The 21,652-nt window shown below is 60.9% G+C and overlaps 3 protein-coding genes across 7 annotated transcripts; 1 reads left to right on the top strand and 2 right to left on the bottom strand.

Annotated features, from left to right (window-relative positions):
- Nucleotides 1–4: 4 nt before the first annotated feature.
- Nucleotides 5–5,067, bottom strand: LOC119564861 (organic solute transporter subunit alpha-like). The gene is made up of 6 exons (XM_037888233.2): nt 4,188–5,067; nt 3,849–3,922; nt 3,471–3,626; nt 2,480–2,591; nt 1,294–1,546; nt 5–1,146 (listed from the first exon to the last, which is right to left on the bottom strand). Exons 1-6 carry the CDS (start codon nt 4,464–4,466, stop codon nt 713–715), a joined length of 1,308 nt encoding a protein of 435 aa, XP_037744161.1. The 5' UTR covers nt 4,467–5,067; the 3' UTR covers nt 5–712.
- A 141-nt stretch (nt 5,068–5,208) lies between these two features.
- PORCN (porcupine O-acyltransferase) lies at nt 5,209–16,606 on the bottom strand. 4 transcript variants are annotated; one of them, XM_043534396.1, is made up of 14 exons: nt 16,473–16,606; nt 14,198–14,342; nt 13,048–13,240; nt 12,628–12,671; nt 12,183–12,364; nt 11,796–11,926; nt 11,385–11,402; nt 10,609–10,734; nt 10,213–10,313; nt 9,907–9,983; nt 9,740–9,803; nt 9,319–9,404; nt 8,988–9,098; nt 5,209–6,354 (listed from the first exon to the last, which is right to left on the bottom strand). In XM_043534396.1, exons 2-14 carry the CDS (start codon nt 14,331–14,333, stop codon nt 6,253–6,255), a joined length of 1,371 nt encoding a protein of 456 aa, XP_043390331.1. In that variant the 5' UTR covers nt 14,334–14,342; nt 16,473–16,606; the 3' UTR covers nt 5,209–6,252. The 4 variants fall into 4 exon arrangements, with proteins under 4 accessions (XP_043390331.1, XP_037744292.1, XP_037744293.1 ...); XM_037888364.2 differs by lacking the exon at nt 16,473–16,606 and adding an exon at nt 15,835–16,088; XM_037888365.2 differs by lacking the exons at nt 11,385–11,402; nt 16,473–16,606 and adding an exon at nt 15,835–16,087.
- A 91-nt stretch (nt 16,607–16,697) lies between these two features.
- On the top strand, nt 16,698–21,269 carry LOC102935780 (EBP cholestenol delta-isomerase). Of its 2 annotated transcripts, none has more exons than XM_043534421.1 (5): nt 16,698–17,214; nt 17,514–17,852; nt 18,467–18,503; nt 20,079–20,209; nt 20,478–21,269. In XM_043534421.1, exons 1-5 carry the CDS (start codon nt 17,016–17,018, stop codon nt 20,687–20,689), a joined length of 918 nt encoding a protein of 305 aa, XP_043390356.1. In that variant the 5' UTR covers nt 16,698–17,015; the 3' UTR covers nt 20,690–21,269. The 2 variants fall into 2 exon arrangements, with proteins under 2 accessions (XP_043390356.1, XP_037744298.1); XM_037888370.2 differs by lacking the exon at nt 16,698–17,214 and adding an exon at nt 17,221–17,329.
- The last annotated feature ends 383 nt before the right edge of the window (nt 21,270–21,652 follow it).

Below are 21,652 nucleotides of genomic sequence, written 5' to 3'. Positions count from 1 at the left end.
CTTCCCCTTCAGGGATATCATGGAGCAGGGAGTTCTGCTGGTTAACGGCGGTAGCTTCTTCCCTCGGTTAGCAGCCCACCCGTTGTTGCCTTAGCCCCTTTGAAGCTGGCACTGGAGAGACTGTCTCAGCCATGGGGTTGCTTTATTTTGTGCATTAATGGAGCGCCCCCAGCTCTGGCCTGCTCCCCTGTGGCCCTGTACAAACACAGAACAGAATGACAGGCCCCGCTCCAAAGAGCTGGTGGTCTGCGTACTCTGAGCCTCCTTTGATTGCCCTAGATGCAGCCAGGGAAGTGGGGTCAGACATGATATTAACAAGACATAATGCAGACACCCCAAAAAATAACACAGGTGCCCCTCTCCTGCTCTAGTTCGCTGAGTGGCACTTCCGCTGCGTCCTCTGGGAAGGTATCTGCTTCAAGACTTAGTGGCCGTGAGAGGCAGACAGAGAGGCCTTCTGTGACACAGCAGTTTCACATCCCCCACTATCTGTAAGTGCAGGGGTTCCCTAGATCACCTCAATTATACAACAGCACTTAGCACTCGATCTCCAGCTCCTGGCTCATCCCCATTCTTTCTGGGGGTCAACCAGTTCCCTTCCCATTGGGAAGCGTCGCCTCCTGTAGTATCCTGTAGCAGGGAGTTCCGCAGGTTAACGCCATCTGTTTTCCACCTCTGCCTGCTCCCTGTCCCACGTGGGGTGGGGTCCTGCTTATACCATGGTGACATCATGGGCACACGGGTGGTTCTGGACTCTGTTGGGATGGGCTTTGGTTTCCCTGGGGGGAGACCCATTCACAGGGACCCCGGTACCCAGCTCTCCCATCTCGAGGGCCCCTGGGGGAGTTCCAACGGGCCAGCCCTGGCCCAGCCCGCCTCCGGGTCGGGGGAAGCTGGGGCTGAAATGGAAGCGATCCAACGGCGTGTGCTCGATTCGGCAGAGGCTCTCATCGGGGGAGTAGCAGGGGTTGAGGCCTGTCAGGGAGGCGCTGTCCTCCCCAGAGCCACTAGGGGGCGCCTGCGTCTGGGAGGCCTGGTTCCTGGTGCTGGTGGGGCTCTCCGGGGTGAGCTCGTCCCGTCGGAAACAGTAATGGGCGAAGAGGCTGATGAGAAACATCTCCACCACCAGGGAGTAGTAATAGATAACTGGGAAGGGAGAACGGCGAGGTTAGAACAGCGCCCCCTAGTGCCCCGCCCTGACTGCCAGGGGGGAGCGCCCCTTGCCCCCACCCTGCTCCCCGCAGCCCGGCGCCCCCTAGCGCCGCCCCGGGGGATTGCTGTCGGTGGACTCACTCTGGGAGCGGGTATCAGCCGAGAGCGGAGGCTGGCAGGGAATGGCCCCCAGAGCCCCCATGGTCTCCAGGATGCCGCTCTGTAGGCCGCAGACAACAAGGACCAGGATGATGCAGACGAACTTGGAACGCAGGTTGTAGCCAGCCAGGGCCGGCTTGGTGGCCTTGTAGAAGAGCAGGTAGCCATAGAAGGACAGCAAGGTAGAGATACAGATGATGGCGTTGATGTAGGAGTTGGGGTTGGTGTAGCTCACCTGCGGGAGAGGCCGTGGGTCAGAAGATGGGTCTGGGTGGTCTGTCAGGCCACCTCCCTCTGTAATGCCCAGCCCCATGTCCAAGGGTGACGCCCAACCTCAACTGAACCTCACGCCCAAGGGTAACGCCCAACTTCAACTCAACCCTACACCCCAGGTAGCACAGAAACCTCAATCCAACCCCACCCCATGCCCAAGGATAATGCTCTTCCCAATCTCGCACCCAAGGATAGTACTCAGCCCAACTCAGTGCCCCCCGAGAAATGCCCAGTGCCCTGGGGTAAGCCTCAACACAACCCCATGGCCAAGAGTGATGCCCAACACCCAACGGTAAAGTCCATCCTCAATCCAATGCCCAAGGGTAATGTTCAACCCATCCCAAGGTCTCTGGGTAACATCAACCCAACCTTTAGGGTAATGCCCAATCTCTGCCCAGCACCCAGGGGTAACGCTCAACCCAACTCTGATGGGTAATGCCCAAAGTCAACTCAACCTGATGGCCAAGGCTAACACCCAACCCAACACCCAAGGGTAGTGCCCAACCTAACGCCCTCCTCAAGGATAGTGCCCAACCTCAACCCAATCACATGCCCAAAGATAATGCCCGGCCCACCCCAATGCCCAAGTGTAACAACCTCAGTCCAACGCCCTAGGGTAACATCCAACCCAAAGCCCAAGGGTAACCCTCAACCCAAACCAATGCTGAAGGGTAACACCCAGCCTCAACCCAACCCAACGCCCCGATGCTACGTACATCCTTGGGTAACACTTGACCTGACCCAACCTGCAGTCCATCGTAACACCCAACCTCAATGCTAAGCGGGTGCCACCATTCCCTGCCCTTGGTGGATGAGTTACCCCTTCTACGCCGAGAGGTCTGCCCACCCCATGCCGGTGAGGGGGAGGGGATGACATGGGGCCAAAGTGACTCACATCACCGTAGCCGTACTTCTCGTCGGTCCAGAGGGTGAGCGTGATGAAGAAGAGGATGGTCCTGATGAGGGACAGCTGGTACACGGCCAGGGTCATCCAGCGTAGGTTGGACCTTGCAGATGGGGAGAGGGTGGGACATGGGGTTGATCAGCCTAAGGGGACTCCCTAGATGACATATCCACCTCCTCCACTCAGCCACTAATCACAGGGCCCCAGAGCGAGAATGATTGTATGGCCTAGTGGTTACGGCACTGGGAGGTGGGACACCCAGCGACCAGACCCCCCTGCTCCAATGATGGTTTAATTATTTGCACAGCAGAATATCTTAAAAGGGAGAGATTGAGACGATCCATCTCCTCCTTGGGCTGCCATGCCGGTCTCGGGGAGAGTGGTCCCAGCCTTGCCGCAGATCCGTATGGAGAAGGTAGGAATGTGGGTGGACCCTAGGCGTGCCTTAGTTTCTCCCTTGCTTTGTCTGGCTCCTCACTGGTGCAAAGGGGCTGATCTCTCCGAGGGGGGAGGCGGCAGAGTGGGGGTCCTGTATGCCAGTGGTGCTGGGGAAGGTTTGGAAGAGAGCATGGGAAAGGTGGGCTGAACGGGGGATCTCAAACAGAGACCGGGAGAGAGCCGAGGAGTCCAGGAGGAGTTGTTGTTTCTACCTTTGTAAGGTGCCTGGAGGTCGACTGATGACACACGCTAAAGGGGACCATTGTGGCTCCGGGTTAGCGGGCTGGCATGTCAAACATATGCCTAGGAACAACGGAAGAACCCCTGACCCACATCTGGGGGTGCCGAGGCCAGCTGGGCATGGGAACCCAGCGGGGATGTGGGGCCAGAGATGCCAGGTTTTATCTGGATCCCACCGGCCCTGGGGTCTCGGCTTGGCTTGCTGAGGTCTAAGGACCTGCCGGGCGTCTGCTCGCGATGCTGCCTGGGGCACGGACCTGGCACCTAGCTGGGGGGTGGAGGGCAAACAGGGTCGGGCACTTACCAGCTGGTGGAAATGTTGGGGAGACAGCAGCAGCAGCAGCAAGGGAAGGGGTTGGGGGCCACCTGCTGCCCCTGCAGACGCTGGACCATGCGGGCCGAGCCCCCGAAGAAATCGGTCACCAGGTCCAGGAATTTCCACAGGGTGATGGAGTGGTAGCTGCGGAGACGGGGCAGGCAAGGTGGCATTGAGATGCTGCTGATGCTGGGGTGGGACAGCTGGGGAACAGCTGCACATAACACCCCACAGGGACAGCTCGCCAGGTGCTGAGGTGCAGCCACCTCTGGGGTGTGGCAGCCAGGGAACGCCCGCATATATTGCTGCCTCACTATGCCCCTCCCCTTTAATTTAAGTCCCTCCCCCTGCTTCCAGGACACTCACATGTTAGCAACAAAGTTACAGACGAAGGAGGATCGGGGGATGTACATGCCAATAAGGGACATGATGCTGAACACCTGGGGATGGAGCAGAGAACAGTGTCAGGGGAGTGGGGTCTAGTGGTTAGAGCAGGGTGGGGGCGGGGGGGCTCAGGGCCAGGACACCTGGGTTCTATCCCCAGCTCTGGGAGGGGATGGGGTCTAGTGGTTAGAGCAGGGTGGGGCTGGGAGCCCGGACTCCTGGGTTCTCCCCCTAGCTCTGGCAGGGGAGTGGGGTCTAGTGGTTAGAGTGGGGGGGGGCGGGCGCTGGGAGCCAGGACTCCTGGGTTCTCTCTGGCCTTACCGGGTAGACCCCCAGGATCCAGAGGGAGAGAGTGGTTCTGCGGGAGGCACCCAGGCGGCGTAGAAAGAAGCCCGTCTGCTCCAGGAACAGGCCCAGCTGCACCAGGCCCAGGGCCGTGGGAATGAGGAAGATCCACAGCTGGGCTTGGAACACTGGGGGGCAGAAGGCGAAGGCAGAGAGGGGGGAGCGGTGAGCCTGAGCTCCTGCTCCCCCCAAGTGCCCACCCCTGGCTGACCCCTTCCCCTCCCCCAGGGACTCCCCCAGGGACTCCCCCACCATTCGGGCCTGATTCCCTCCCCCATGGCTGCATGTTACCCCCCACTCTGGTCCTCGGGGTGCCCGGACGCCTGGGTCCCACCTTGGAGGATCTCTGAGGACAGGGGGAACTGGCCGCTGTGGTGGGTGCAGTTTTGGGGTCGTGCCATTTCTGCCCTCCCCTCCCTCGGCTCCCCTCTCTTCAGACACCACCCGGCGTCCTTGATTCTCTGTTTCCAGCTTCCCCTGGCCTCTTCCCTCCCCCGGAAGGAGCCTTCCTCGTTAGTCACCATATTAATTAATCATTGACCCAGCCCAGGTGCGAGCGCCAGGTAACGGGGTCCAAGTCCGGATTCCTGCACTGGCTGGGCAGCGGCGAACGGTTCGGTGACTGAGGCCTGTGGAACTCTCTGCCACTAGATGGAGAGCTCCCAACCCCTGGGTTCCATCCCTAGCTCTGGGAGGGGAGTGGGGTCGAGCGGGTTACTCTAGCTCCTGGCGTGATGGGGCTCCGCTCCCAGCTGGGGTGTCTGTGAGGCACCTGGCATAATGGAGGCCCCCAATCTCAGTCCATGCGGCACCCACTGTGACAGGGGACCTGATCCTGGTGATAATGCAAATTATTAATAAGTCATTAACAATGAAGCATGAATGGGTACAAAAGGCTTGAGTGTGAAGTGAGAAGCCCCACCATCGATTAACAACGCATTATTATTAAAGTGTGAACGGCTCATTAAGCAATCCAGCCAGCAGGACGCAGTAGTGGTTCTGTGTCTACACTGTTTTTATTATTTATTTTACAGGTAACAAATCCAATACTTGGGGGTTTTCTTTTAAAAAAATCCCTTTTTCTAAACTAAGTACAGTACTTTCCTGTCCCCCGACCCTTGGCAGGTTTGGGGGTCGGTGTGGGGAGGGATGGGGGTAGCAGCTGTAACTTGGGCCATATAAACTCACAGAGTTCTTGGTCTTGCAGGTCCTAGAGGGGACGTTGCATGGGGAGCAGTTCTGGGCGGGGGCCGGGGTGTGTCTTTTCTCTCTGCCCCTACAACAGGGTGGGATCGGAATCAACCATAGAGATCTCAGTCCTCCGATTCCTCGAGAGGACCAGGGCACGGTGAACGGAGTGTGTGTGGCAGACAGGGCAACAGATGCAGTGATAGAGGTCATTTTCCATGGTGTTTGTTCTCTCACTCCGCTCCTACAACATGGTGGGAGCGGTGGGATCCAAACTGACCATAGAAATCTCGGTCCTCCCCAGTTCCTAGAGAGGACCAGGACATGTTACATAGGTGGGGGGGATGCACTAATAGAGGTCACTCTCTACGGTGTCTGTTCTCTCCACTAATATAACACAGGAGGAGCCGTGGGGACTGAATCAACTATAGAGATCTCAGTCCTCCAGTTCCTAGAGAGGACCAGGTCATATTATTTCCGTGGGGGAAATGCACAGATAGAGGTCACTCTCTATGGTGTCTGTTCCCTCTCTCTGCACCTATAAGATGGTGGCAGTGATGGGATCCAGATCCCTCAGAGTTCTTGGCTGTCCAGTTCACTTCAAGGCAGGGAGGGGTTAATGGCTGGCCAGTGGTCAGGGGACAGGGACTGTGATTCCCCATGGAGCTGCTAGCCCCCCACCCAGTCCCTGATGCCCATCCCCTCCTGCCCATGCCCTGGTGCCAGATGCCCCAGCTGAAGCTGCCAGCTCTTGAGGTTGTGTCCGATGGTCTCAGTAGGGGCTGGGGGAGGTACAGCCGGATCACACCAGGACACCCCCACACCTCCCGGTGTCTCTGTGTCCCAGTCCAGCTCAGCCGATGAGGCGGTAGAAGACCCAGCAGCCGAAGGTGACCCAGTGGCTGGCCCAGCTCAGCTCCGACCACTTATAGATGGTGTAGGACATGCCGTAGCCCTGCGGCGGAGAGACACACTACAGTTTGGGGAGGGAACACCTGTGTCCTGGGGTGATGGGGGACAGTCGGGAGCCCAGTGGGTTGGGCCGCGGTGACTCAGGTACAGCTGGAAGCGAGGAGCGTAGGAAAACCTGTCCCTGTGGTGACAAGGTACAGCCAGATCCCACCAAGGCAAGGACTGAGGTACAGTCAAAACTCTGGACAGTAGGGATGGCTGTTCCCTGGGGTGAGTGACACCATCAGAGAGCAGGAGGCTGGGCTGCCTGTTCTTGGGGGTGACCGAGATACAGTCGGCCATCGGGAGGGTGGGGCGGCTTGTTTCCGGCTGATGACCGAGGTACAGTCGGCCATCGGGAGGGTAGGGGGCCTGTTCCGGCTGATGACCGAGGTACAGTCGGCCATCGGGAGGGTGGGGCGGCTTGTTTCCGGCTGATGACCGAGGTACAGTCGGCCATCGGGAGGGTAGGGGGCCTGTTCCGGCTGATGACCGAGTTACAGTCGGCCATCGGGAGGGTAGGGGGCCTGTTCCGGCTGATGACCGAGTTACAGTCGGCCATCGGGAGGGTAGGGGGCCTGTTCCGGCTGATGACCGAGTTACAGTCGGCCATCGGGAGGGTGGGGCGGCTTGTTTCCGGCTGATGACCGAGGTACAGTCGGCCATCGGGAGGGTAGGGGGCCTGTTCCGGCTGATGACCGAGGTACAGTCGGCCATCGGGAGGGTGGGGGGCCTGTTCCGGCTGATGACCGAGGTACAGTCGGCCATCGGGAGGGTAGGGGGCCTGTTCCGGCTGATGACCGAGGTACAGTCGGCCATCGGGAGGGTGGGGGGCCTGTTCCGGCTGATGACCGAGGTACAGTCGGCCATCGGGAGGGTAGGCGGCTTGTTTCCGGCTAATGACCGAGGTACAGTCGGCCATCGGGAGGGTAGGGGGCCTGTTCCGGCTGATGACCGAGGTACAGTCGGCCATCAGGAGGGTAGGGGGCCTGTTCCGGCTGATGACCGAGGTACAGTCGGCCATCGGGAGGGTAGGCGGCTTGTTTCCGGCTAATGACCGAGGTACAGTCGGCCATCGGGAGGGTAGGGGGCCTGTTCCGGCTGATGACCGAGGTACAGTCGGCCATCGGGAGGGTGGGGGGCCTGTTCCGGCTGATGACCGAGGTACAGTCGGCCATCGGGAGGGTGGGGCGGCTTGTTTCCGGCTGATGACCGAGGTACAGTCGGCCATCGGGAGGGTGGGGGGCCTGTTCCGGCTGATGAACGAGGTACAGTCGGCCATCGGGAGGGTGGGGCGGCTTGTTTCCGGCTGATGACAGAGGTACAGTCGGCCATCGGGAGGGTGGGGGGCCTGTTCCGGCTGATGACCGAGATACAGTCGGCCATCGGGAGGGTGGGGGGCCTGTTCCGGCTGATGAACGAGGTACAGTCGGCCATCGGGAGGGTGGGGCGGCTTGTTTCCGGCTGATGACAGAGGTACAGTCGGCCATCGGGAGGGTGGGGCGGCTTGTTTCCGGCTGATGACAGAGGTACAGTCGGCCATCGGGAGGGTGGGGGGCCTGTTCCGGCTGATGACCGAGGTACAGTCGGCCATCGGGAGGGTGGGGCGGCTTGTTTCCGGCTGATGACCGAGGTACAGTCGGCCATCGGGAGGGTAGGGGGCCTGTTCCGGCTGATGACCGAGGTACAGTCGGCCATCGGGAGGGTGGGGGGCCTGTTCCGGCTGATGACCGAGGTACAGTCGGCCATCGGGAGGGTGGGGGGCCTGTTCCGGCTGATGACCGAGGTACAGTCGGCCATCGGGAGGGTAGGGGGCCTGTTCCGGCTGATGACCGAGGTACAGTCGGCCATCGGGAGGGTGGGGCGGCTTGTTTCCGGCTGATGACCGAGGTACAGTCGGCCATCGGGAGGGTAGGGGGCCTGTTCCGGCTGATGACCGAGGTACAGTCGGCCATCGGGAGGGTGGGGGGCCTGTTCCGGCTGATGACCGAGGTACAGTCGGCCATCGGGAGGGTAGGGGGCCTGTTCCGGCTGATGACCGAGGTACAGTCGGCCATCGGGAGGGTAGGGGGCCTGTTCCGGCTGATGACCGAGGTACAGTCGGCCATCGGGAGGGTGGGGCGGCTTGTTTCCGGCTGATGACCGAGGTACAGTCGGCCATCGGGAGGGTGGGGCGGCTTGTTTCCGGCTGATGACCGAGGTACAGTCGGCCATCGGGAGGATGGGGGGGCCTGTTCCGGCTGATGACCGAGGTACAGTCGGCCATCGGGAGGATGGGGGGGCCTGTTCCGGCTGATGACCGAGGTACAGTCGGCCATCGGGAGGGTTGGGGGCCTGTTCCGGCTGATGACCGAGGTACAGTCGGCCATCGGGAGGGTGGGGGGCCTGTTCCGGCTGATGACCGAGGTACAGTCGGCCATCGGGAGGGTGGGGGGCCTGTTCCGGCTGATGACCGAGGTACAGTCGGCCATCGGGAGGGTGGGGCGGCTTGTTTCCGGCTGATGACCGAGTTACAGTCGGCCATCGGGAGGGTGGGGGGCCTGTTCCGGCTGATGACCGAGGTACAGTCGGCCATCGGGAGGGTGGGGGGCCTGTTCCGGCTGATGACCGAGGTACAGTCAGACCACACCACCCTACCTGCTCCTCTACGGTGTCGTCAGCGTCGATGTCAAAGAGCGAGCCCAAGTAGGCCAGGTGGAAGACAGCCAGCGCGCCGAAGAGTAGGTTCAGCAGCCGAACCCAGAGATTCTGCGGGAGAAAGACCCCAGTTCAGAGACACCCAACCCCCCTGTTCTTCCCTTCCCATCCCCTACCAACCCCGGGGAGACCCGTGTCACCCTGCACTCTCCTCCTGGCTAAGGAGAGAACCCAGGAGTCCTGGCTCCCAGCCCCCCTGCTCTAACCCACTAGACCCCACTCCCCTCCCAGAGCTGGGGATTGAACCCAGGTGTTTGGGCTGTGGGCTCACCGTGTTATGGCGGTGGGGACAGCCAGGCGGGCAGCGCTTGGAGAGGAGGCAGGCATCAAAGATGACAGAGAGGCGCTTCCGGAGGACTTGGGAGAAGAGAAAGATGTGAGAGCAGGACACTGGCCCTGGAGATTGCGGAGAATCCCCCTGGTATATGTGTGACAGTATGCGGGAAAGGACACACAGCACTGCACAGTGTGTGTATGTCCCTGCTGCCCCCTGGAGGAGGGGGATAAGTCTGCTCTGCGTGTGTGTGTGTGTGTGTGTATTTACTCCCTCCCCGCTCCCTGCACAGATCATGCCGTCACCCAACCCCTCCAGAGGCAGCCGGAGAATCCCCCTCAGGCAGGGAGCGCTACGGGGCATATGCCACACAGCCATCAGCTCTTCAAGGGCCCATCCAGGCACCGGGGAAACTTACCATGCTCCACGTAGGTGATGAATCCCAGAGACAGCAGCACGGCAGCCAGGTGGAAGCTGAGTCCCTGGGGTTGGGGATGAGGAGGAGAGGGGAGACATCAGCCAGTGGCCAGCCGGGGGGGCTGCTCCCCCATTGGGCCCCCTCTCCTCAAGCCCCCCAAAACTTACATGAAGGAGGGCGCTGGCGGCGTACGTGACAATGACAGCGGAGAAAGTCCCTAGTTGCAGGCTGTTCTTAAAGACATCTGCAAGGAAACACGGGGGGGAGGGGTAGGGGGGAGCGTAAATCTACCAAACTGCCCCAATCCCCACAGCGCCCCCTGCTGGGAGAGATCGGGGTGGAATAGCCAGGAGATTTCTCCCCTCCCCCTGCTCCCCACAGCTGCTGGGAGAGGCTGGGGCTGGAGTAGCCGGGAGCTCCCCCCACAGCCAGCTCCTGCCCTGCTCCCCGCAGCACCCCCTGGTGGACCTTACAGGAGTTGAGCCAACTGGACATGGGCAGGTTCCAGCTGGTGACGACTTCCACCATCGACCGGGGCAGCTCCACATTCAAGGGTCGGGACACCGTCAGGTCCCTGCCAGGAGAGAGCGAGCGAGCAGTCAGGACGCCTGGGTTCTCTCCCCTGCCCTGGGAGGGGAGTGGGGTCTGGTGGTTAGAGCGGGGCGGGGGGGCTGGGAGCCAGGACTCCTGGGTTCTCTCCTTGGCTCTGGGAGGGGCATGGGGTCTAGGGTGGGGGAAGAGAGCGGCTGGGAGCCCGGACGCCTGGGTTCTCTCCCCAGCTCTGGAAAGATAATGGGGTCTGGTGGTTAGAGTGGTGTGGGGGTGGGGATGGGAGCCCGGATGCCTGGGTTCTCTCCCCTGCTACTCACCATTTGAGGTTGTCCTTCTCCTCAGTGAATCCTGCCCCAGCCAATGTGGCAGTGGCCTCGGAGAGGAATCCCACAAAGTAGCTGCTGAAGTGGAAGGAGATGGCGCTCTCGTAGGCCCGGAGCCACCTGCGGGGGTCGGGGCGGTGGGGGTCAGGCCACGGGAACCCTGCTCCCAAAGAGGGGCAGGACCCGTCTCAGAGACCCCTTCTGGCCGGCTTCCACCCCAGCCGGCCTCCCACTCACCTCATTGCCAAGCCCCCGGGAAATTCAAGGAGAAATTGTCAGGTGTCAGTGAGTTAAGTGGAGAACCAGGGTGCCATGCAGGGAGCGAGCCGGCCACGGAGCGAGCCGGCCACGGGGGCACGCAGTGAGTGATTCAGGAAGCTAGCCACTGAGCCACGGGAGAAGCCACGGGGCCAGCCATTCCTGAGTCACTGAGAACCACAGACCTCCGAGCGAGGGCAGCTGTGGGCCGTGGCAGCCAGGCAGTGAAGCCTGGCCAGAGATCCGGGACCTCAGTGCCGGGGGGGTGGGTGGGAATAATCCGCTGCGGCAACAAGCCAGCTGCAGGATGGCAAGTCCAGAGGGCAAGCGAGTCACGGAGCCGCAGAGCAAGCTCCACTACCATGCCGCAAGCGAGCCCGGAGCGAGTGGGCCGATGGGCCGCGGCTCAGAGGAGCCCCGGAACGGCTCAGCCCCGGAGTGAGCCGTTTGCCGAGCCGCAGCATGACCCGCGAGCGAGCCCCCAACCTGGTGTGGGCCAGGGCTGGCGTTACCTGGCCTTCCGCTTCTTCCTGAGGCCGGCGGGATCCCGGGCGAGGAGGGGGAGCAGAGAGAGTGAAGGGGAAAGGAGTGAGAAACAGAGAGAGAGACAGAGACCGACGCTGGCCTGGGCGCCACTCACTGGGGGCAGAGGGGTGATGCTGGGCATTGGAGGGGGCAACACGTGGATCAAGGTACTGGTGGAAAACTGAAGGAGGAGTGAGGTCTAGTGGTTAGAGCAGGGGGGGCTGGGAGCCAGGACTCTTGGGTTCTCTCCCCAGCTGGGGCCTCGAGGACACTGGGAGGATCCTGCAGCAGCGGTGGGGGGACCCAAAGGCCGGTGTGAGGGAGCAGGAGGTTGTGGGGCCTAACCCCTGCCCCCTAGGGTGGGAAATGGGGGTGGGGGAGGGGACGCACACACTCACTTCCTGAGCTGCCGGTAGCCGTAGAGCGGGATGAAGTAGGAGAACAGGTAGGGGGCGACGCAGGTGGAGACGAGGAGGCAGATGACGGAGAGGAGGAGGCTCCGGGACACCTTCCGCAGCCAGGGGAGGCTCTGCGGGGTGAAGGCCACTTAGCCAGCGTGTCCCATTCCCCCCCCGCCCGAGCCAGCCAGCTAGTCCCCCACCCTCGGGCCGGAGGGGAGCCAGTGCCCCTAGAGGGGACAGGCCCCATTCCCTGCCCCCCTGAGCCAACCAGCCCCGCCCTGGGGCCAGAGGGGAGCCAGTGCCCACTAACGGGGAAAGGCCACCAGGCACAGTACTGGGTGTGCCCACCAGGGGCGCTGTTCCCCCCCCCGCCCCGACTCTCACCAGGGCCCGGCTCTCCACTGCCTGGAGATAGCTGTGGAAGCGGCTCCAGGGCCCGAAGATGGCCGTGCCCACAAAGTAGATGTAGCCCATGAACTCCACGGGGGAGGGGACGGCCAAGAGCTCCCCTCGGTCCAGGTCGAAGCCCAGGGACACGGCCTTCATCGCCACAATCATCTGGGCCCCTGCCACGGAGAGAGGAACAGGTTGGGGGTGGGGTACCCTGGGACTACAGGGGAGAGAACCCAGGAGTCCTGGCTCCCAGCCCCCCCGCTCTAACCACTAGACCCCACTTCTCTCCCAGAGGTGGGGATAGAACCCAGGTGTCCTGGTACCCCACCCCTCCCCCAGCCAGCCCACCCTGCCCTGGGGCTGGATGCGAGCCGGCGCCCCCCAGAGGGGAAAGGCCCCATGTCCTAGTCCCAGTGGGGGCAGATCAGATTCTCACCTCTCATTTTATGCCAGGTCACGGTATCCACCATGTGCATCTCCCTGCCGGAGGGAAGGACGGAGACTGTATCAGAGAGAGGAACTAATGGAGTGGGTGGGGGTCTCCCTGTGAGATCAGCTGATCTCCAGCCCCCCAGCCAATGGCTGGCTCCCCTCCCCAGACATTGCTGCACCCCCACCCCCAGGGCTGCCTTCCACCTAGTCTTCCCAGTTCTCCTCCCACCCACTCGACCCGGCTGGGGTCCCACCTGGCTTCAGGGACCCCACCTCCCCATGGGTCTGGCCTTCCCCTCTCCATGGATCGGGCATCCCCTCCACCCCCTCGCCACGGACCCATCTCCACCCAGAAGGTCCTTGCAGACCAGAATCCCTCTGTGCCCCCTTCCTGGGCCCAGCTTCCCTCCAACCCAGGCCTCACCCCATGAGGAGGTAGATGAGGATGGTGATGGAGAGGAAGACCCCACGGTGGGCCGAGTGCCGGCACAGGAAGAGCACCAGATAGCAAAGCAGGCTGAGCAGCACCACCCAGACCATCTGCAGCTGGAAGAAGTGGTGGAGGGCGTAGAACCCCCCCACCACCGTGCTGAGGTGCTTGGCATAGCCGGGCAGAGCTGGGGGAAGCGGGGGCATGGTTAGAAGGAGTTGTGGTGGGGACCCTTCCATCCATCCAACAGTCCATCCGTCCAACCCTCCATGCGTCCAACCCTCAACCAACCTTCCATCCCTCCCTCCAACCAGCCCTCCATGTGTCCAACCCTCAACCAACCAACCATCCATCCATCCATCCCTCCCTCCATGCGTCCAACCCTCAACCAACCTTCCACCCATCCATCCCTCCCTAAAACCAGCCCTCCATGCGTCCAACCCTCAACCAACCATCCATCCATCCCTCCCTCCATCCCTCCATGCGTCCAACCCTCAACCAACCTTCCATCCCTCCCTCCAACCATCCCTCCATGCGTCCAACCCTCAACCAACCAACCATCCATCCATCCCTCCCTCCATGCGTCCAACCCTCAACCAACCAACCATCCATCCATCCATCCCTCCCTCCCTCCATGCGTCCAACCCTCAACCAACCTTCCATCCATCCATCCCACCCTAAAACCAGCCCTCCATGCATTCAACGCTCAACCAACCTTCCATCCCTCCCTCCAACCAGCCCTCCATGCGTCCAACCCACCTTCCATCCATCCCTCCCTCCAACCAGCCCTCCATGCGTCCAACCCACCTTCCATCCATCCCTCCCTCCATCCAGCCCTCCATGCGTCCAACCCTCAACCAACCAACCATCCATCCATCCCTCCCTAAAACCAGCCCTCCATGCGTCCAACCCTCAACCAACCTACCTTCCATCCATCCCTCCAACCCACCCTCCATCTATGCACTCACCCAACTAACCCTCTATCCATCCTGCCAATCAACTTTCCATCCATCCACCCAACCCACCCTCCATCTATGCACCCATCCAACCCTCCATGCATCCCACCTTCCCTCCACCCAACCCACTCTCTCTCCCACCAACATCCCTCCCTCCAATCCTCCATCCATCCCCGCCACCTGCTTACGCAGCCTCCAGAGCAGCCGGCATGCCAGGCAGATAAGCAGCAACAGCCAGATCTGCTCCAGCCCCTGCTGGGCAGTGGGGATCATGCAGCCCTGCAGCAGCTGCTGGTAGAACTCCCGGTGGGTGAACGTGGCCATTGCCGGGGCCTGAAAGAGAAGGGAGGGGTGGGCGTGGGTAGGAGCTGCTGGAGAGGACACAGAGCAGAAAGAGCCCATGGAGCTGTGTTGGGGGGTGGGGAGGGGGGGTGGAAACAGACATACTGGGATGTTTGGCTGGCTGGCTTCATGGATGGTTAGATGAATGGATGGATGGATGTGTGTGTGAATGGTTAGATGGATGGATGGATCATAGAATCATAGAATAACAGAGTTGGAAGGGACCTCTGGAGGCCATCTAGTCCAACCCCCTGCCCAGAGCAGGACCAATCCCAACTAAATCATCCCAGCCAGGGCTTTGTCAAGCCTGACCTTAAAAACTTCTAAGGAAGGGGATTTCACCACCTCCCTAGGGAACGCATTCCAGTGTTTCACCACCCTCCTAGTGAAAAAGTTTTTCCTAATATCCAACCTAAACCTCCCCCACTGCAACTTGAGACCATTACTCCTTGTCCTGTCCTGGATGGTTGGTGAATGGATGGTTAGATGAATGGATGGATGTGTGTGTGGATGGTTAGATGGATGGTTGGATGAATGGATGGTTAGATGGTTGATGAATGGATGCATGTGTGTGTGGATGGTTAGATGGATGGATGAATGGATGGTTAGATGGTTGGTGAATGGATGAATGGATGGTTAGATGGTTGGTGAATGGATGAATGGATGGTTAGATGGTTGGTGAATGGATGAATGGTTGGATGAATGTGTGTGGATGGGTAGATGAATGGACCTATCTCAGCGCAGGGGGCTGGACTTGGTGACTTCCCAAGATCCCTTCCAGCCTGACATTACAATGATTCTATCCATCCATCCACCCTGCACCACCCCCTACCTATGTACCTATCCACCCATCCCCCTACACACCCCTCTATCAATTCATCCATCTCCATAAATACCCATCTGTCGTTCCATCCATCTGTCCATCGCTCCCCACACGCACCCACCTATCTCTCCATCCGCCCCATGCACACGCTTCTGTCTATCCATCCATCCATCTCCATACACCTATCTATCTTCGCAAATCCTAGCACACTGATCTATCTATTTGCCAAGATTCACATAGATCAACCAGGGCCTGATCCGGCCTGCGAACCCCGGAGCCTGGGGCACCGCTGGGCCACAGGGGGGTGGGAGGGGGGGAGGGTGGAAGCAGGGGCAGTATTGAATGAGTGGAATGCTCATCACCTGAGAACTAGGAACGCTGGGGGCCCGAGCCCCCCCAGGGCAACATGTCGTGATAACCCCCCTCTCCCCCCAAGTAAGAAGCCTGGGAGACTGGCACTGACATCCAGATGTGGCCAGAGGCGGGGGTGGGATTCCCCCTTTGCAGCTACACTGGCCCCTGCATCCAGATGTGGCGGGAATGAGGGCCAGGGGCCCTGAACAGCTGCACTGGTGGCTGGATCCAGATGTGGGGGGGGGAGTGGGCGCTCCCTGCTCTCCCCCCCCCCCCCCAGCTGTGGCTCGTTCAGGGCCCAGGTACCTTTGCAGCGAGTCTCTCCCTCCAGGTCTGTCTGTCCCTGCGCGGCCCGTCCCGCGGTCCGGCTCTCCCGTGGGGGGAGGGGAGGAGGGGGTGCTAATCCCCTTTAAATTTGGGGGCGGTGTGGATCGGCGCAGCCTCCTACGGGAAGGGGAGACGGCTCGGCTCGGCCAATCGGGAGCCGGATGGGATGGGATGGGGCGGGCGATCAGGACAGCCAATGGATGCCCTCTAGCTGCAGCGCTGGGAGGAGAGGAGGGGGCTCGGAGCGGGGACTCCTGGGTTCTGTCCCCGGCTCTGGGAACCAGGACGCCTGGGTTCTCTTCCTGGCTCTGGGAGGGGAGTGAGGCTAGTAGGTTAGAGGTGGGGGAGGGGGGTGTCTATGTTTTAGGTACTTCTCTGTCCCCCATTGCTTCAGTATCTGGGCACCTCACAGTCGCTTGACACCTTCATCCCGGGAGGCAGGGCAGTGCCCCATGTCGGTTTTGCCGGTGGGGAAGCACAGAGAAATGAGGGCCCCGTGAAAGGTGGCAAAAGGAACCCAGGAAACCTGCCCCTCGTGGTTTGCCCTGATCCGACCTTAGCTAGCGTTAAACAAGGTTTGGAACAGCTGCATATAACGCCGCCTGGGGAGGGCTCACCTTGCTCTGAGATGCAGCCACCTCTGGGGCGCAACCCGGGAGCAGCCGCACATAACGCCACACGGGGCTGGCTCATCCGGTGCTGAGATGCAGCCACCTCTGGGGCAGGGGGGCTGGGGAACAGCTGCAATCCCTCTCCCAGCTGGGTTAAGGCCCCGCGTCTGGGGGCAAGCCCCTCCCCCACACTGAGTATGAGCCCCTCCCATGGACCCAGGACACCTGTGAGTGGACCTCACCATCTGCTCGCCCTTGCCTTTGAGGATAAGCCCCACCCTCCAGCCACAGGCTCCTCCCCTGCTGAGCACCCCCTGGGCACAGGCCCCACCCTCTAGACCCTACACCTGGGCACAGACCCCTCCCCTTAGATATGGGCCCCGCCCCTGATAGACACAATCTCCGCCCCCTGGATATTAGCCCCTCCCCCTCCTCTGGGCCCAGGCCCCTCCCCCTGGGCTCAGGTTCCGCCCCCTGGGCCAGGCCCCTCCCATATACGGCCCCTGCCCTCCTCCCTTTAAATCTCGCCTCTGACTGACACCTGTTACCATGGCTACCCCACCCCCGCCCCCTGCTGAGCCCACATCGCCTCAGCCGGCTCCTGGGCCAATCCGCTCCTCGGGAGGGCCCCTCGCGGCCCCGCCCACCAGCGCCCCGGCTTCCCATTGGCCGCGAAGAAAAGGCCCGCGGGCCAACGGGAGGGCGGATCGATCGGAGGAGGCGGCCCCGCCCGCCCGCCGCGGCCGAGGTGCGCGCTCATTGGTCGCGGGGCGGGGCTTAGCGCTGCAGGCGGCCGCCTGGGCGGGCGCCTGGCTCAGTGCGCGGCCGGCGGCGGCGGGTCCGGGGCAGGAGGCGCCGAGCGGGTGAGGGGCTGCCGCAGGGGGCTGCACGCACTGACGTACGCGCCCCCCCCGGGGGTCCCGGTTCCCAGGCCAGCTGGGGGTGGATCTGCCCGCCCCCCCCAGCCAGTGCGGATCAGAGCCGTGCCCCCTCGAGAGGAAAGTCCCCGGATCCCCTTCCTGACACCATTCCTCTTTTCTTTCGCAGTGGGAGTCCCTGTCTTGCCTGCCATGGGGCTGGAGGCCGAGCCCCTCGCCGTCCCCCACCCTTACTGGCCCCGGGACCTGGAGCTCCGGCGCTACGTCCCCAACGATCGCCCCACCTGGCACAGCCTGTCCTTCCTCTTCTCCGCCTCGGCGGCCCTGCTGACGCTCACCTGGCTGGCCGCCGGCTGGCGGGGGTGGACGGGGGCGCCCATGAGGACCGGGCGCCGCCTGGCCATCTGTTGGTTTGCCATCTGCGGCTTCATCCATGGCGTGATTGAGGGCTGGTTCAGCCTCTACCACACAGAGATACCTGGGGACCAGTGCTTCCTCTCCCAGCTGTGTAAGGCCTGGGAACCAGGACGCCTGGGTTCTTTGGGTGGGGGATGGAGTCTGGTGGGTTAGACTGGGGCTGGGAGCCAGGACTCCTGGTTTCGATCCCTAGCTCTGAGAGGAGAGTGGGGTCTAGTGGTTAGAGCAGAGGGGCTGGGAGCCAGGACTCCTGGGTTCTATCCCCAGCTCTGGGAGGGGAGTGGGTTCTAGCAGGTCAGAGCAGGGGAGGCTGGGTGTCTGGACTCCTGGGTTCTAGCCCAGCTGAGGGGAGCCCTCACTGGAGCTCTTTGCCCGTGTAATGTGAGGAAAGGAAATCTGCCCTCCGGGGGAATCCCCTTCCCGAGAGAAGGGATGGGGTCCCGTGAAATTGGACGTCTGGGAGAACTATGGATCCTTGTGGAAACAGCTCCAGAGGTTCCACTGATCGTAGCTGGGATTTTCTCTCTCAATTCCCAGCCCAAAACCTTTGTGAAAGCTGACTGGATTTTAGAATATTTCCTCCCTCGCTTTGAAACCTTCCTGTGTTCCTCCCCACTCCCGCCCCATAACATTATTAATTCTATTAGTGCTTTTTGACCCCAATGAGTGATCGTTTCAGCTGAATCTCCTTGTTTTCGCCTCCAGGGAAGGAGTACGCCAAAGGAGACAGCCGATACGTCATGTGAGTTTTAGCTTTTGGGTGTCCCATTCCCCACCACTTCCCCTTTTCTGATTATCCACCCCCCCCCCCCCCCCCCCCACACACACACCATCCACCAGCATCTGCCCAAAATCCACCTGGAAATTTTGGAATGGATTGGATGCAGCCTTCAGAAAACCCATCAGATATTACAGGTGCCTGCTTGCTCGGCACAAGCAAACAATATGTGGTTTAATATCACTAAATGCAAACGCCTCCCTCCAGGAACAAAGCACACAGGCAATGCGTACAGGATGGGGGGGACTCTGTCTTGACAAAGATTTGAGGGTCATGGAGCACAATTGGCTGAATGGGAGCTCCTGGTGCAATGCTGGGGCCAAAACAGAGATTGCGAAGTGGAGCATAGAGGAGATTTTTCCCCTCTGGATTTGGCCCCGGTGCGACTGCTGCTGGGATTCGGCGTCCTGTTCTGGTGGCCACATCTCTAGAAGGACGTTGATCAATCGGGGAGGCGTCGGAGAAGTGCCATGAGAATGATTCAAGGATTAGAAACCCTGCCTGAGGAGTGAGAGACTCCTGGAGGTCCAGCTATTGAGCTGAACAAAGAGACGGCTGAAGGGTGATTTGATCCGGGTCATATCTACGCGGGGAACAAACATTTGATAATGGGCGCTTGATCTAGCAGAGGAAGGTCAAACCCGGGCCGATGGCTCGAAGTCGAAGTGAGACCAATTCCGGGTGACCGCCCCTTGCCTTCATTGCGTTATTCCCAGCAAACGAGGGGCTACGGACCAGGGCTACTTGCATTCTCCTCGGAGACTAAGAACACGCAGCTCTTCGGAAGCAAGCACCGTAAGGCCGCTGCGGAGAAAACAGCCAAAGAAGCGACACGTAAATCGACCAGAGATCTCCCCGCCTGCAACTCCAAGCTGGGGCGGTGTCAGTCTAAAGATTGGACCCCCAATTTCCCGCCCCCCCCGATCTCAGAGCAAAGTTCTGAAGGCTGAGTCTGTGGGGCAGGGGCGTTCTTGCTGTCCCCACCCGCTTCTCCCCCAGACATCCTGGGAATTTAGTTTCCCAGGTCCCAAAAGATCAGCCGGGTTTGCTGCATCGTGTCATGGCCTTTTCACAGCCACGCTGCTTGTGGGTGCATAGATTCGGAGGGCAGAAGGGGCCGTTGTGATCAGCACGTCCGACTTCCCCGATGACAGAGACCAGAGAAACTGTCCTGTCGCGCCAGGCACTGCATGGACCCACCCCTGAGAGCAGGGCCCCCCCTCAGCTACTAGATTGGGGTCCCCGTCCCTGCACAGCCCTTCCCAGAGCGAGGTCACAGCCCTTGTCATGCTGGGTGCTGCATGGAACCCCCCCGCCCATTGTGCCTGTTACACAGACCCCACCCCCATCAAGATCGAGGCCCCAAAGAACTTCCAGTCTAAACACACCCAGGCAGGACCATTCTCCTCGTGGTACGGTTGGGGAAACTGAGGCCAGTAGGATGTGAGCTGAGATGCATGGTTGGCTGGGAGGGATGGGAAGTGGGGGCGGGCTTAGAAGTCGGGTTAACCCTTTGGTGCCTCTCTCCCCTATCTGCAGAGAGGATAACTTCACCGTGTGCATGGAGACCATCACCGCCTGGGCATGGGGGCCGCTGAGCCTCTGGACCGTGCTGGCTTTCCTGCAGCGCCAGCCCCACCGCTATGTCCTGCAGCTGGTGGTGTCGCTGGGTAAGGCAGCCGGATGCCTGGGTCCCCTCCCTGGCTTGGGGACGGGAGTGGGGTCCAGTGGTTAGAGCAGGAGGGGCTGGGAGCCAGGACTCCTGGGTTCTTTCCCAGGCTGTGGAATGGCCATGGGGCTGTTGGGAGGAGACCCGAAAGTTCCAGCAGATCAGCTTCATCTTGACCTAGCCTGAACCCCAGATGCTCCCTGATCTTGCCATGACCCTTGGATTCTCCTCAATCTGACCCCTTGACCTTTCCTCCCCACCCACCCCAGGCCAGCTGTATGGCGACGTCCTGTACTTCTACACTGAGTACCGGGAGGGCTTCGCCCACAGTGAGATGTGGCACCCGCTTTACTTCTGGTTCTACTTCGTCTTCATGAACGCCCTGTGGATCATCATCCCCTCCATCCTCCTTCTCGACGCCTGGGGGCACCTGAGTGCTGCCCAGAGGGCACTGGACGCTGTCAAGGCCAAGAAACACTGATGCTTCTTAACCCCACCCCTGGGTGGCAAGGGGGGGGTATCTGGCACAAAACTGCCCCGGGGGGCTGAAGGATGAACGATGCTCAGGGATTGGAGTGTGCAGGATTCCTGGGTTCTCTCCCTCGCTCTGGGAGGGAAGTGGGGTCTAGTGGGCTAGAGTGGGGGATGGGAGCTAGGACTCCTGGGTTCTCCCCCTGGATCTGGGAGGCGAGTGGGGTCTAGTGGGCTAGAGCGGGGGCGCTGGGAGCCAGGACGTCTTGGCTCTTTTCCCAGCATGTGAGCGACATTCCAGTTTCTCCAAGCCGCCTTTACCTGCTGGCCTGGTGGGGAGAGACGAGTGAGCTGGGGGAGGAGATCACTAGCAAGGGTCGGGGAGATATCTGCCTCCCTATGACTTGTTATCCTCCACACCCTCCATGTTCCCATAACCAAAGCTCCGATCCCGTCTCTGTGTACCCCCAAAAGGCCCCTCTATGCCTCCTGACTGCAGGGTCAGGGACGCTGGGACCTCAAGCGCCTCTGGTGCACAGGGCCAATCAGCTCGTTTTAATAAACACATGTATGTATTCCTTTGCCTTCCAGCAGCTGCCCTTGTCTGTCGCTATCGCCCTCTGGGTGGCGCCATGCTGCCAGGACAGGGGGGGTTAGGGTTTGGGAGAATCTGGCTGTGGGTCTCTGTTCTCTGCATTGACCCCAGTAAGGCTCAGACTTGCAGCTGTATTCGGCTGCTTTACTGACCATTTCTCACAGTGGAGACTGGAGTAGGGGACCTTTTCGGCCGGGGTGGGTACCGGGCTGGCTGGGCCCATTGCTCTGATCCATGGGTAAAGCAGGGGTAGCAGCTGCAGCCCCGACATGGGATTCTCAAGCTAGGCAGGGGAACTGTGCAGCTCGCCAGTGGGGCCTAAATGGGTGAGGAGTCTTTCTAGTTTTGCCATCTCCTTGGCTTTGGATGTGGGGTGAT

This window comes from Chelonia mydas, chromosome 23 (assembly GCF_015237465.2).
Source record: "Chelonia mydas isolate rCheMyd1 chromosome 23, rCheMyd1.pri.v2, whole genome shotgun sequence".
In the NCBI taxonomy this organism is placed as follows: Eukaryota; Metazoa; Chordata; order Testudines; family Cheloniidae; genus Chelonia; species Chelonia mydas.
This window is presented reverse-complemented; position numbering and strand designations above follow the sequence as displayed.